At 41.4% G+C, this 15,963-nt stretch overlaps 1 protein-coding gene across 1 annotated transcript in view; it reads left to right on the top strand.

Moving 5' to 3' along the window:
* Positions 1-15,963, top strand: part of slc35b3 (solute carrier family 35 member B3) — a 55,809-nt gene that overhangs the window by 25,705 nt on the left and 14,141 nt on the right. The window contains exons 5-6 of the mRNA XM_063055638.1: positions 355-452; positions 14,239-14,331. Of these exons, the coding sequence (XP_062911708.1) occupies positions 355-452; positions 14,239-14,331 (191 nt within the window). The remainder of the gene's footprint in view (positions 1-354; positions 453-14,238; positions 14,332-15,963) is intronic.

Genomic DNA, 15,963 nt, shown 5'->3' with positions numbered 1-15,963 from the left:
TTATTTAGTAGTTTACTACTGATAAATGCATGATTTTTGGTGCCTATGAATCCCATAACATTTGTAAATTTAATTGTTTGCATTTATTCCCACAGCCACTGATGCTAATCTTGTTTCACTATTTGTGGGCAATTTAAGCTGATCAAGTGTTAAATACGAAATTTAATATAGAAATTTTAAGTTGTATGAATATTATAAAGTTTGCTTTGGAGTTACTGAAGTGAGACGTTATATGAGATGTTAAAGATGTAAAATTGTGTTACAGACTTGTCGGAAAGTCCTTTTATATCCTTTAATAAGATGCACATTGTATTTATTAAGCTTAAGGTCATTTTGAAAATCTGTGTCCTTCAGGAATAGCGCTTATATCAATGGCCCTTTGTGCAGATGCAGCTATTGGAAATGTACAAGAGAAAGCTATGAAATTGCATAATGGTTCAAATTCAGAAATGGTAAGTAATTTAAATCACTCACTACTTAGTTGTCCTGTTATTTCAGTAGGTTTGTAAAGGTATTACTATGTACATGACTTTCAAACTATTGAAAGATTATAAAATGCCCTTTGTTCTGCATGCCTTGCACTTTGTATTTTGAGCAAGGTGTTTTTGTTCTTTAAAGCTAAACCACCCAGTATGGTGAGTCTTAAAATTGAATTGTTGCATAATGCCTTGTATTTCAAGTATCTTGTTGGAAGATCATCTTTACATTCAGTTTGTGATACACAATTGATGTTCAATGTGAACATGTTATGATACGCTTTGGTTCTGTGAAAGTTGATGACTAGACCAGTTTTGCATTAAATTGTTGGCAAACTGTCAAGCATTCACTGACAATGGTAGCATGAAGCATAACAAACATCTAGTCAGAACTCACTGTCAGCAGTTTGTTGTTAGGTAGGCTGCTGTGCTTTGCCCAGCCTCTTCATGGAGCTGTACATGGAGAGGGAACCTCGTCAAAGTGCCCACTTGTGACACTGAAGAATCAGGTGGATAGAAGTGCGACTGATATTTCTCCATTGGTTTGCATGGAAATAAATCTGTGAGATCCTCTGGTTAAGGTTCATAATATAGCAAGAGATGTAAGTGGGTCTTGAATGAAAAAATATGTCCTTTAATTTTTTTTTAATAAACTTTGGACAGGATTTTACTCCCGGCTACTTATGGTATATAAAAAAAATAACAATATGAGTAGTCTAAATTTTGTTGACAGTTTTCTCTTAAACAAGCATTGTTTTCAAAGTAATGTTGCCGGTTTCCCCTGTGTAATGTCATACTGAAGGTGATAATTATGCTTTCAGTGCAGTGTTCCCTGCTGATGTGCTGCAGGTGATGTCTTTGCAGGTAACTCTTAAAAGGGACATAACAGAATACCTGCACCACTCTTCAAGTTATAGGGAAGCTTTTAAATCAGAATTAGATGTATTAGAGTCCTGAAGAAGATTCTCGGCTTGAAACATCGACTGTTTATTCATTTCCATAGATGCTGCCTGGCCCTGTTGTGCTCCTCCAGCATTTTGTGTGTGTTGCTTTGGATTTCCAGCATCTGCAGACTTCCTCGTGTTTAGATGTGTTATCACTGACATATGTCATAAAATGTTCTGTGGCAGCAATACAATGCAATACATTTAAAAAGTGACTGTACAGTAAGTCACGATAAGAAATATTTAAAATATAAATAATGCAGAAAGATAGCAGAATAGTATTCATGGACCATTCAGAAGTCTGATGTTGGAGGGGAAGAAGCTATTTCTAAAACATTGAATGCAAGTCTCCAGGCTTCTGTACCTCTTGCCTGATGGTAGTAATGAGAAGAAGATATGGCCTGGATGGTGGGTGTCTTTCATGATAGATGGCAGCTTTTGAAGAAATCTTTGATGGTGGGGAGGCTAGTGCTCATCATGGAGCCGGGTGAGTCTGCAATATTCTGCAGCTTTTTCTATCCTGTGCATTGGAGTCTCCATACCAAACGGTGATACAACCAGTCAGAAAGCTCTCTACAGAGCATCTGTAGAAATTTGCTAGTGTCTTTGGTAACATACCACATTGCCTCAAACTCAGAATGTAATATAGCCACTGGCCCGCCTTCTTCATAATTGCATCAATAGAAACTGAATGGATGTTGCTATAATGGGAGTCTGGTAAGGGAATATCTCCAGGGAACAAAGAGATCTGGACAAGTCTGTAACAACTTTCAGTGACGAGATTGAGCAGTATAAGCAGTTCTGGTTGTTGACTTGTGATCAACTGGAGAAAGCATAGACAGGATTCACCAGATATGCCCTGGATCAGAGAACTTTAATCATGGAACATAGAATCGTACAGAAGATAAACAATATTGTACTGAACTAATCAAGGCAATGATGCCTCATTAAATGAACCACCTTCTCCTTGTACATGGTCCATATTCTCCTATTCTCTGCACATCATCTGCCTATCAAAGAGCCTCTTAAACATCACTATTGCACCTACCCTGGCAACACATTCCACCTACTGCCTGTTCCAAACTAAATGTTTGCTTGACACATCAGCTTTAAACATACCTTTAAACAGCCCTTGCCTTAATGCATGTTAAGCAAGACAGACAACTTGTCCCCAAATGAAAACAAATATAAAGGTTGTTTAACCCTATCTATGCCTCTCATAATTCTGTAATTTTCTATCAGGTCTTTCCTCAGTCTGTGCCACTCCAGAGGAAACAATCTTATCCAACCTCTTCTTAATAGCACTTGCCCCCTAATCGAAACAGTATACTGGTAAACTTCTTCAGTGCCCTCTCAAACCCTCCAATTATGGAGAGAGTTTGGATAATTTGGGCTTGCTTTTCCTGAAGCAAAGGAGGCCGATGGATAACCTAATAGAAGATTTTATTTTTATACATGCGTGCTTTTATATTTTATATATATGACCTTGTGAGTAAACATTTTGCACAGAGAGTGATTGATATCTGGAACGCACTATCAGGGATGTGGCGGAATCAGGTACAACTACAATTTTAAGAAACAATAAGACTAATACTTAAATAGGCAGGCATAGAAGGATGCAGCCCTAATGCAGGCAAATGGGATTGGTGTAATGGATCTTAAGATGTTCTGATCCAGAAGATTCTTCAGAAGACAATGAAGTGCATTTATTAGGTGTTCATAACAGTAAAAATAACAGTAATCAACTCGCTGTAATGTAAGAGAGAGAGAGGGGAAAAAAGGAGAGAACAAAAGAGATGCATCAAGGTAGTGTAGCATTTAGCATGACACTATTACAACATAGGCATTCTGTAGTTCGGAGTTTAATTCTGGCGCCATCTGTAAGGAGTTTGTATGTTCTTCCTGTGAGCGCGTGGGTTCTGATTTCCTCCCATAGACCAAAGACGTACAGGTTGGGAGCTTAATTGGTTGTTGTTGTCAGTTGTCCTGTGATTAGGTTAGGGTTAAATAGTTATGCTGCTGGGTGGTGCAGCTCAGTGGGCCAGAAAGCAGAAAGACTTGTTGCATGCTGTATCTCTAAATAAAAACCAAAGAAGTTCCGGTTGTCCTATACTTTTAAAAACCAGCTCAGTCTAGAGAGATGACAAGACATTCCAATGAAAAGAATGAAATAGGTTCAGTTGTGTGACACAGGCTGCAGAGAAGCTTCTAGAAAAATACAGAATCAGCTCTAGGACAATTACTGAACATTCACTGAATGATACACTTTTAAGATATTATATAAAAGTTACAAGCAAGCATAGAGGAAGTTAAACTAGAAGAATAATAAACATTTTACATTCTAATCCAACGTGACCAAAAAATTGCCATGGAAGGCCGAAGAGCTTATTGCTGTGCTTTAACACTCTATGACTAAGGGAATCCAGATGATACAAATGCTGTTGGTGGTTAACCCTCACAAACCTCAAGCAGCACTCCTGACAGGAAGCTGCCGGTGAGGATTTGTAATGGCGGGAATTCTGATGACCTGCAGCCAGGGCAGCCTGCAACACAGCCAAATGCCTGTACTCGCTGTTGTCTTAAAAGAAAAGTGTATTAAGTCAAAGAGGAGGCAGCTGTTATCAGTAAATCTGAAGATGTGGCAAAAGACTGTGATAGTGACTTGAAATGACCGTGAGACTAGAAAGTGAGAGTAAATGTTACCCTGACTTCCATGATGAAAACGGTCAAGTTACAGGTGAGGTTATATTTGAGGTGTTAGGAGGCCACTCAAGACTAAATATGCCATTATGGGCAAACGGGGCTTTTGAAAGCTGGTGCTACAGTCAGTAAATAAGAACTGTTGATGGGAGTAGTGAAGTGAAAGATACATTTGTCATTTGTATGTTTTTTTGTCTGTAATGCCATGTAGTGGAGAATTAAAATAGAATGTTACAACACAGTACAGGGCCTTTGGCCCACAATGTTGTCCTGACCTGTTAACCTACTTTGAGATCAATCTAACCCTTCTGTCCTACATAGCCCTTCATTTGTTTCTAGCATACACGTGCCCATTTAAGAGCTTTTAAATGCCCTAAAGTATCTGCCTTTACCACCACCCCTGGCAGTGTGTTCTATGTTTAATAAAAAAATAAAAAAAAAATTCCTTTGACATCTCCTCATCAATCATCAATCACATTAAAATCATGGCCTTCATATTAGCAATTTCCACTATGGGGGCAAAAGTCTCTGATATCCTCTCAATCTGTGCCTCTTATCATCTTGCACACCTCTATCAAGTCATCTCTCATCCTCCTTCACTGCAAAGAGGAAAATCCCTAGATCACTCAGCCTATCCACATAAGCATGCTGTCTAATCTAGGCACTGTCCTAGTAAAGTTCCTCTGCACCCTCTAAAACAGGGGTTCCCAACCTGGGGTACATGGACCCCTTGCTTAATAATATTGGTCCATGGTATAAAAAAGGTTGGAACCCCTTGTCTAAAGTTTCCACATCCTTCCTATAATTGGGTAACCAAAATTGAACAGAATATTCCAAGTGTGGTCTAACCTGAGTCTTGTAGAGCTGCATCATTACTTCACAACTCTTGAATTCCTAACTAATGAAGGCCAACACACCATACTGCCTTTTAACAGCCCTATCAACTTGCATGTCAACTTTGAGGGATCTATGGACATGAACCCCAAGATCTCTGTTTCCTCCACACTGCTAAGAATCCTGTTACTAACCATGTACTTTTGACTTTGATGTATTCTGCCTTCAAATTCGACCTTCCAATGTTGAATCACTTCATACTTTTCCAGGTTGAACTCCATCTGCCTTTTCTCAGTACAGCTCTGAATCCTGTCAATGTCCTGTTATAACCTATTACAACCTTCTACACTATCCACAGGATCGCCAGCCTTTGCCATGGAAGGCCAAAGACCCTTCTACTTTCTCATCCAAATAATTTATATAACTCACAAAGAGCAGGGGTTCCAGAATAGATCCCTGCGGAACACCACTGGTCATTGACCTCCATACAGAATGCGTTTCTTCTACAACAACCATCTTCTGCTTGTATGGGGAAGCCAATTCTGAATTCACACAGAGTTGACTTTATTAACTTTGCCTCCAACTTTCACCCTGCCCTCAAGTTTACCTGGTCCATTTCCGACACCTCCCTCCCCTTTCTAGATCTTTCTGTCTCTGTCTCTGGAGACAGCTTATCCACTGATGTCTACTATAAGCCTATAAGGGGCTTCCCTTCCTCCACTATCAACTCTGCTCTTAAACGCATCTCCCCCATTTCACGTACATCTGCTCTCACTCCATCCTCCCACCACCCCACTAGGAATAGGGTTCCCCTGGTCCTCACCTACCACCCCACCAGCCTCCGGGTCCAACATATTATTCTCCGTAACTTCCGCCACCTCCAACGGGATCCCACCACTAAGCTCATCTTTCCCTCCCCCCCCCCTCTCTGCATTCCGCAGGGATCGCTCCCTACACAACTCCCTTGTCCATTCATCCCCCCCATCCCTCCCCACTGATCTCCCTCCTGGCACTTATCCGTGTAAGCGGAACAAGTGCTACACATGCCCTTACACTTCCTCCCTTACCACCATTCAGGGCCCCAAACAGTCCTTCCAGGTGAGGCATCACTTCACCTGTGAGTCGACTGGGGTGATATACTGCGTCCGGTGCTCCCGATGTGGCCTTTTATATATTGGTGAGACCCGACGCAGACTGGGAGACCGCTTTGCTGAACATCTACGCTCTGTCCGCCAGAGAAAGCAGGATCTCCCAGTGGCCACACATTTTAATTCCACATCCCATTCCCATTCTGACATGTCTATCCACGGCCTCCTCTACTGTAAAGATGAAGCCACACTCAGGTTGGAGGAACAACACCTTATATTCCGTCTGGGTAGCCTCCAACCTGATGGCATGAACATCGACTTCTCTAACTTCCGCTAAGGCCCCACCTCCCCCTCGTACCCCATCTGTTACTCATTTTTATGCACACATTCTTTCTCTCACTCTCCTTTTTCTCCCTCTGTCCCTCTGAATATACCTCTTGCCCATCCTCTGGGTCAACCCCCCCTCCTTGTCTTTCTTCCCGGACCTCCTGTCCCATGATCCTCTCGTATCCCCTTTTGCCTATCACCTGTCCAGCTCTCGGCTCTATCCCTCCCCCTCCTGTCTTCTCCTATCATTTTGCATCTCCCCCTCCCCCTCCAGCTTTCAAATCCCTTACTCACTCTTCCTTCAGTTAGTCCTGACGAAGGGTCTCGGCCTGAAACGTCGACTGCGCCTCTTCCTATAGATGCTGCTTGGCCTGCTGCGTTCACCAGCAACTTTGATGTATGTTGCTTGAATTTCCAGCATCTGCAGAATTCCTGTTGTCTACTATAAGCCTACTGACTCTCACAGCTATCTGGACTATTCCTCTTCTCACCCTGTCTCTTGCAAAAATGCCATCCCCTTCTCGCAATTCCTCCGTCTCCGCCGCATCTGCTCTCAGGATGAGGCTTTTCATTCTAGGATGAGGGAGATGTCTTCCTTTTTTAAAGAAAGGGGCTTTCCTTCCTCCACTATCAACTCTGCTCTTAAACGCATCTCCCCCATTTCACGTATATCTGCTCTCACTCCATCCTCCCGCCACCCCACTAGGAATAGGGTTCCCCTGGTCCTCACCTACCACCCCACCAGCCTCTGGGTCCAACATATTATTCTCCGTAACTTCCGCCACCTCCAATGGGATCCCACCACTAAGCACATCTTTCCCTCCCCGCCATCCCTCCCCACTGATCTCCCTCCTGGCACTTATCCGTGTAAGCAGAACAAGTGCTACACATGCCCTTACACTTCCTCCCTTACCACCATTCAGGGCCCCAAACAGTCCTTCCAGGTGAGGCAACACTTCACCTGTGAGTCGACTGGGGTGATATACTGCGTCTGGTGCTCCCGATGTGGCCTTTTATATATTGGTGAGACCCGACGCAGACTGGAAGACCGCTTTGCTGAACATCTACGCTCTGTCTGCCAGAGAAAGCAGGATCTCCCAGTGGCCACACATTTTAATTCCACATCCCATTCCCTTTCTGATATGTCTATCCACGGCCTCCTCTACTGTAAAGATGAAGCCACACTCAGGTTGGAGGAACAACACCTTATATTCCGTCTGGGTAGCCTCCAACCTGATGGCATGAACATCGACTTCCCTAACTTCCGCTAAGGTCCCACCTCCCCCTCGTACCCCATCTGTTACTTATTTTTATGCACACATTCTTTCTCTCACTCTCCTTTTTCTCCCTCTGTCCCTCTGAATATACCCCTTGCCCATCCTCTGGGTCCCCCCCCTTGTCTTTCTTCCCGGGCCTCCTGTCCAATGATCCTCTCGTATCCCCTTTGCCAATCACCTGTCCAGCTCTTGGCTCTATCCCTCCCCCTCCTGTCTTCTCCTATCATTTTGGATCTCCCCCTCTGCCTCCAACTTTCAAATTCCTTACTCACTCTTCCTTCAGTTAGTCCTGACGAAGGGTCTCGGCCTGAAACGTCGACTGCACCTCTTCCTACAGATGCTGCCTGGCCTGCTGCGTTCACCAGCAACTTTGATGTGTGTTGTCTGAATTCACACTGCCAAGTTTCCCTGTATTCCATGTTTCCTGACTTTCTGAATGAGCTTACCATAGGGAACCTTATCAAATGCCTTCCTAAAATCCATAACCATTGGATCCATTGCTCTCTCTTCAATGTGCTTCGTCACATCCTCAAAGAATTCAGTCAGGCTCTTGGGACATAACCTGTCCCTCACAAAGCCATGCTGACTATCTGTAATCAAATTATACTTCTCCAAATTCTCGTAAATACCATCTCCAAGAATCTTCTCCTATTGCTTGCCCACCACTGAAATAAGACTCACTGGTTTGAAATTCTCAGGATTATTCCTACTACCATTCTTGAACAAAGGAATAACATTTACCGACCTTTCATCTTCTGGCACTTCTGTTGCCACTGAGGATACAGAAGTCATTACCAAAGGTACAGTAATCTCTTCCCTCACTTCCCATAGTAACCTGGAGTATGTCCTATCCAGCCCAGGGACTTATTTATCTTAATGTGTTTCAAAAGTTCCAACAATCCTCTTCCTTAACCTTGACATCTTCAGACAAATCAGCCTGTTTTACTCTGTCCTCACAAATGTCAAGGTGCCTCTCACTGGTGAACACTGAAGTAAAGTTTTCATTAAGGACCTCCCCTACCTCCTCCAACTTCAAGCACGTTTCTTTTTATTGGTTTTACCTTTAGTCGTCCTCCTGTTCTTCATATGTATGTAAAATGGCTTAGAGTTTTCCTTTATCCCACTCACCGAAGCCTTCTCATGCCCCTTTCTAACAGCTCCTTCCTGGCTGCCTTGGAACTCTTGAGAGCCCTTTCTGATCCTTGCTTCCTAAAATGTTAAACCTTCTTCCTTTTGAGTAGATGTACCACATGTTTTGTAAACCATGTTTCCTTCAGTCTACCACCTTTCGCTGCCTCAATGGGAGAAACCTATATTAATGCTCCCAAGATCCTGCCTAATGGCATCATAATTCCTCCTTCCCCTAGTTAAATACTTCCCCATCCCATCTGCTCCCATTCCTCTCCAAGGCTATGGTAAAGGTCAGGGAGTTGTGGTCACTGTCCCTGAAATGTTCACCCACCTGTAGACCTGACTTGGTTTATTGCCTAGCACCAGATTCAGTAGCGCCTTTCCTCAAGTTGGGTTGTCTACATATTATGTCAGGAATGCTTCCCGGACACACCTAACCAATACCGCATATAATCCTTTTGCATTAAGGGGATGCAAATCAGTATTAGAGAAGTTGAGGTCATCCATGATAACAACCTTGTTATTTTTGCACCTTTCCAAAATCTGCCCCTTGATCTGTCCCTCATTGTCTCTGTCGCTGTTAGAGGTCTGTAGAATACTCGAAATAGTGATTGCTCCCTTCCTGTTTCTGACATTTATGTAAGAGAAGGTATATTAGGAAAATGAAAAACTTGTTTAAAAATGTGGAGACAAATTTCCATATGGGTGTTGAAGCACCACATTAATGAGTACCCTACCATTGCTCTATTTCGATTTAACCTCATTTTCTGTAGCAGTGCTGGGTTTTTTTATGAACCGTATGAGTATATTTTAGTCACTCATTGTTAATTGAGACTATTTTTAAAGGAGCACTTTCAAATACTTTCACAAATGTTTAATATTTTTATCAGTGGTTGTGTTAAGTTGCTCTCCAATCTTGACAATTTACTTGCAAATGGATGACTTTTTAGAACAGCTTGTGTTGAGTCCACTAGGGGATCGGCTGTGCTGGATTGGGTGTTGTGCAGTGATAAGATAGCTTAAGGTTAAGGAACCCTTAGGGAACAGTGAGCACAATATGATCAAGTTCACTTTGAAATTTGAGAAGGAGAAACTAAATTCCAATGTGTCAGTATTTCAGTGGAATAAAGGAAATTACAATGGCATGAGAGGGTAACTGGCCAAGGTTGACTGGAAAAGGACACTAGCAGGAAGGACAGCAGAGAAGCAATGACTAGAGTTTCTGCGAAAAATGAGGGGAGTGCAAGTCAGGTGTATTCCACATTAGAAGAGATTTTCGAATGGAAAGAGGACACTACTGTGGCTGAGAGGTGAAGTCAAAGCCAAAGTAAAAGCAAAAGAGAGGGCATACAAGGAAGCCAAAGTTAGTGGAAAGATAGAGGATTGGGAAGCTTTTTAGAAACTTGCAGAAGGAAACTAAGTAGGTCATTAAGAAGGAAAAGATGAATTACGAAAGGAAGCTGGCAACTAATATCAGAGAAGATACTAAAAGCTTTTTTAAGTACATAAAGGGTAAAAGAGAGTTGAGTGTAGATATAGGACCAATAGAAAATGACGCTGGAGATATTGTAATGAGAAACGCAGAGATGTCAGAGGAACTGATTGCATATTTTGCATCAGTCTGCAGTGGAAGATATCTGCAGTATACCGGACATTGAAGAGTGTCAAAGAACTAAAGTATGTGCAGTGAAAATTACGACTGAGAAGGTGCTTAGAAAGCTTAATGGGCTTAATAAATCTCCTGGACCTGATGGAATGCACCTTCGGGTTCTGAAGGAAGTAGCTGGAGAGATTGCAGAGGCATTTACAATGATCTTTCAAGAATCATCTGGCATTGTACCGGATGACTGGAAAATTGTAAATGTTACTCTGCTATTTAAGAAGGGTGGGAGGCAGCAGAAAGGAAACTTATAGACCTGTTACCCTGACATCAGTGGTTGGGAAGTTGTTGGAATCGATTGTTAGGAATAAGATAATGGAATACCTGGAGGCATGTGACAACATGGGCCAAAGCCAGCATGGTTTCCTGAAAGGAAAATCCTGCCTGACTAACCTACTACAACTTTTTGAGGAAATTACATGCAGGGTAAATGAAGGAGATGCAGTAGATGTGGTGTACTTGGATTTTCAGAAGGCCTTTGACAAGGTGCTGCACATGAGGCTGCTTAGCAAGATAAGAGCCCATGAAATTACAGGAGAGTTATGAGCATGGGTGGAGCATTGGCTGATTGGCAGAAAACAAGAATGGGAATAAAGGGATCCTATTTTGGCTGGCTGCCAGTTACCAGTGGAGTTCCACAAGGGTCGATGTTGGGGCCGCTGCTTTTTACGATATATGTCAATGATTTGGACTATGGGATTAATGGATTTGTGGCTACATTTGCCGATGATACAAAGATAGGTGGAGGAGTGGGTAGTGTTGAGGAAACAAGAGAACCTACAGAGAGACTTAGATAGTTTAGATGAATGGGCAAAGAAGTGGCAAATGAAATACAATATTGTAAAGTGCATGGTCATGCACTTTGGTGGAAGAAATAAATGGGCAGACTATTATTTAGATGGGGAGAGAATTCAAAATGCAGAGGTGCAAAGGGACTTGGGAGTCCTTCTGCAGGATACCTTAAAGGTTAACCTCCAGGTTGAATTGGTGGTGAAGAAGGCAAATGCAATGTTGGCATTCATTTCTAGAGATATACAATGTAAGAGCAGGGATGTGATGTTGAGGCTCTGTAGGCAATCATGAGACCACACTTGGAGTATTGTGTGCAGTTTTGGGCTCTTATTTTAGAAAAGATATACTGACATTGGAGAGGGTTCAGAGAAGATTCAAAAGAATGATTCCAGGAATGAAATGGTTACCGTATGAGGAACGTCTGGTAACTCTTAGGCTGTATTCCCTGGAGTTTAGGAGAATGAGGGGAGGGATCTCATAGAAACATTCTGCAAGTTAAAACGCCTGAGATATGGCAAAGTTATTTCCCGTGGTAGAGGAGCCTAGGACAAGAGGACACAATTAAAGTAATTTCTCTGCATCTCTTTTCTAAATGGACGTCCTTCAATCCTGAAGTCATGCCCCAGACCACAACGCACGAAAAGTTTGCCGCACGATGACTCCTCGCATGGTGATGAAAGGGTTGCAAGTAAATTGCCATGATCGGAGAACAACTCAACCCAGCCACCAATCAGTGTTTGAGTGTCTTAGTTTGCTTTTTTTTTTGTAGTATTTTTACAACTTCTGAACTTTTATAGTTCTGAATGTCTCAAACACATTCAGATTGTCCTGATCATTTGGCTGTCCTGGCTAAGTCAGGAAACATGACTCAGATGATAGTAATTTTTTTTTTAACTCATTTTGTGAGTGGGATTTATTTTGCTTGCTTGGATGCATCATGTTGTTATTATTATGCAAAAGAAGCTTTAGGGAGAGTCTTTGGTAATAAGGCCCTGCACTGTTAGAGGTTCACCATGAAATTGCCCATTTTGTTTGGACATATTGTTACAGAGCTATTCTTATAAGGAGCAATACTTGATGAGTAGAATTGTAAACAGCTTTGAGAACAGAGTTTACATTTTCAGCTAAACCCTTTTTTCAGGGGATGAGGTGGGAGTGGTAGTTGATTAATGGAAAACAGAAATTTTCATTATAATTAAATGGCATAATTATCTACCAGGAATTATAAAATTATGTTGAATGCAGAGTAAGAGAAACCCTAACCTTGTTCCATTCTACCTATGTCTGTGTAGGTTTCCTCGAGCTGCTCCAGTTTTTGCCCACATCCCAAAGAGGCTGTTTTAGGGAATTAGAGGTCAGACCAGAATCTATGCCTTTGCTCCACATTCGAAGGCCAGCCACGCAGGCATGGGACATATGTAGTTGAATATCGGGCCGGCAGACCAGCAAGTATGAGGGTTAGTTGGCCCTCCCAGGTCAACGAGTTATTGGCAGGTTCCAGGATTCGAATTCTGTGCAGGTAGGAGGCGTGACGCCAGTGACCCCCTTGGTACATGAATCAGCAAAACCAGAGTTTGAGGCCTGGTATTCAGGGTCCTCATCTAGGGTTTTCATTCATCGTCATTGGCAAGTCCTGGGGTCTGTACTAAAGATGGAAGCCCAATGGTTAATCAGAAGTCAGAAAGTCTGCGGAAGCCTGGGGCTGCAAGTCTCTGCGAGTCTGTTGGGGAATTCGATGTTTTGTGCCTTGAATCCACAAGTCCGCTGGAGGCCAAAGATGGCTGGTACTGGTGTTGGACGACTGTGCGTGTGCGTTGGGTGGGAGGGAGAAACAGAGCTCATCTTGCTGTTGCTCTTTTGTTGCTTGCATTCTGGGTTGCTCTGCAGGGAATTGTGGGCATACTATGTTAAGCGCTGGAATGCGTGGTGATTGTGCCGGTGGTCCCTATCATATTGTTAGGTTGCGTTGGATGTTGAAGCAAATGATGCATTTTACTGTCTGTTTCAACGTACATGTGATATATGAATCCGAATCTGACCTGCATCATGAGAAATATACAAGTAATGAAGTTTAATTTGGAGAGAAGGGGAAGAAGGTGGCGAAGACTATGTTGGGTGGAGACCAGGAGTGAACGAATTAAATGTGATGATGATAACTGAAAGAAGGTGATAAAGAAATAAACTGGAAGGAGCAAGTGAAATCTGAAGAAAGAGATGACTGAATGTTGGAAAATGAGATTCAAGACTGAAGTAGATAATTATTTGAATTGTTAAGTTCAGTATTGACTCCTATAGGCTGTAAGGTGCTTTCCTACCCCCCCACCCCAAAATACATGTTGAATGAATCTTGGTTGTGACCCTGAACTTTTCACTTAATCTTTCCTCAAACTCTAGCCCACTATTACCATTCAGCTGCCAACTTCCAAAATGCCTGCTTCCATTATGCAGCTTTACACCACATTCTTTTCCCACCACCAGCTAAGTCCTAGCATGAGTCCATTTGAATCTGTGGATGCCGACTCCCAGAAATGAGCCTCACAATTGTTCTAGGAAATATAACATTTGCCCATGGCCCCTGAAGCAAATGAAGTTTTCACAGGGGGGGTCAATGACAGAAGTGGCTATTAGATCCCCACTGTTGCATCACACCAGAATATCTAGACATATATCATTTCATATGAGACCCACCAGCTATATGCAAATGTGTTCTACTGATTAGAATTATTTTATTTGTCAAACTTTTACACAAAGAATCAACCATTATTTTTCTTAGGTAGTCCTTGGCTAATGTAGTATTACTATATTTTATTGTAGTTTTGATTAAAACGCAATGCGGGTCAAACTATATATTTTTTAAAAGTTCCAGGTGTTTGCCTTTTGGCACCTTTGTTGCCTTACATTTATCATTTGCACTGTTCTCTGTTTTATATAACAGTATAAGCAACTGCTTTCATTTTGAACAGCTGCACATCCGAGTTCATTAATCTACATGTCTCCTCTTGTTCCTAGGTTTTATATTCCTATTCGATAGGTTTTCTATATATATTAATGGGTTTGGTTTGTACCCATGGACTGGGCCCTGCTTTTGTCTTTTGTTCTAGGGTAAGTGGGTTTACCTATATGTAAATATGTCTGAGTATTTGCCTTTAAATCTATGTTCAAAGAAAATGCAATGTTTATGTTCATTCAGTTGAACATTTATGATTTAAATGAGCAGAACTGCTTCATCCTTGTTGCATTTAAAATGCTTTGTATTTCCAATACTAAATATTTAGTTTGCTCGTATGCGATGTAATCGTTGAACAGGATTATGGTGGGTAATCTTTGGTTAATTATTACGTGTGCACTTTTTGATTTTTACCTTTTATTGGTCTATAGGAACTCCTGATGATAATTGACCCACTATAAAACTTTGCAGAACAAAGTGAAATGTTTGAATGCATCAATAGTTACATTGCTTTCCCTTTACTGATGTACTCACCATTACTCATCTGGAGACTTTGCCAAAATGATATTAAATTAATGATTCTAGTTCATAAACAAGCATCAAAGTTACATCTGATCATTGATTGTCCTTGTCCTTAAGAAAGTAATGAGAGCAGGAAATGAAGCTGCTGTTAGATGAACTGGTGTAGTACAGGCAGGGAACTGTAACAGCTGTTCTTGCCTCCTTATCTCAGTGGGTAATGTGATATTGATCCATTGAAGGGAATTCTTCTACAATGTATTATAAATCCACACCCAGTGTTTAATCTTAGGTTAGCAACGCTTGTTCATGCAATTAAACATTTAATGTTAGATTTTAATGAGTGGTAGATTTGAACTCGGATCAAGCAGTGAGCACACTCCACCAAAAGAGAAAATATTGTATATGCTGGTCCGTGCAGTATCCATCACGTAGTGTTTCATTCTTGGTTGAATTGTTGAATATCTCCAGAATTATTAATTTTTTTTTTGCTACACAATTCTCTATGATGGAGCTTTCCGCAGAAAACTCCCTATTTTTGTTTGTGAACCTGCACATATTTACTTCAATGCACACAGTTCAAAAGAAAGAGATTGTGTGTTTTGTAATCCATATTACAAATGTAGTCAGCGGACATAAAACTAAATAACAAATCTGTAAATCCTTAAAGTTGAGATGTTTAAACTAGGGGAAAAAAACATTCTATATAATAGTTTATTAATGGTTCAGAGTTGCACTTCCTCATCAATGTTGTGGATGCCTTTTGGAGACATGTTGATCCAGTTTCTTGTATCCTGATGTACAAGATAATATGTATTGAGCATGAAGTACAATATGTTACTTTCATACAATAAACCCTTCTCTTTTAAGCAGCTACAAATAGACTGTGGATAGATATTTGAAAGGAATTGGATGAGTAAATACTTATTCAGTAAGTTTAAATCTATAATTGTGAATTAAAGAAATTGTTTTTAATGCCCAAAATCTATTGTTCCTCAGTGGTTTAAAAAAAAACACTCAGTCATAGCTGAAGTTCCAAGGTGCTTATAATATTTTCCATTTATACCAGTACAAACATTTATTTAACCGGTCTGTCTAGGACCTTGCTTATTATGATTTTAGAAATGACTTGGATGAGGAAGTGGAAGCACTACTGCACAGAAACAGACCCATCGGCCTATCTTTCAAACTGTTCTTCTGCAAGTCCCATCGACCCACACCTGGACCATAGTCCTCCATACCCCTCCCATCTAAGTACCTATACAAAC

The sequence above is a fragment of the Mobula hypostoma genome, chromosome 1, assembly GCF_963921235.1.
Source record: "Mobula hypostoma chromosome 1, sMobHyp1.1, whole genome shotgun sequence".
Classification (NCBI taxonomy): domain Eukaryota; kingdom Metazoa; phylum Chordata; class Chondrichthyes; order Myliobatiformes; family Myliobatidae; genus Mobula; species Mobula hypostoma.
Note: the sequence above shows the minus strand (reverse complement) of the source record. Positions and strands in the feature narration are given on the sequence as shown.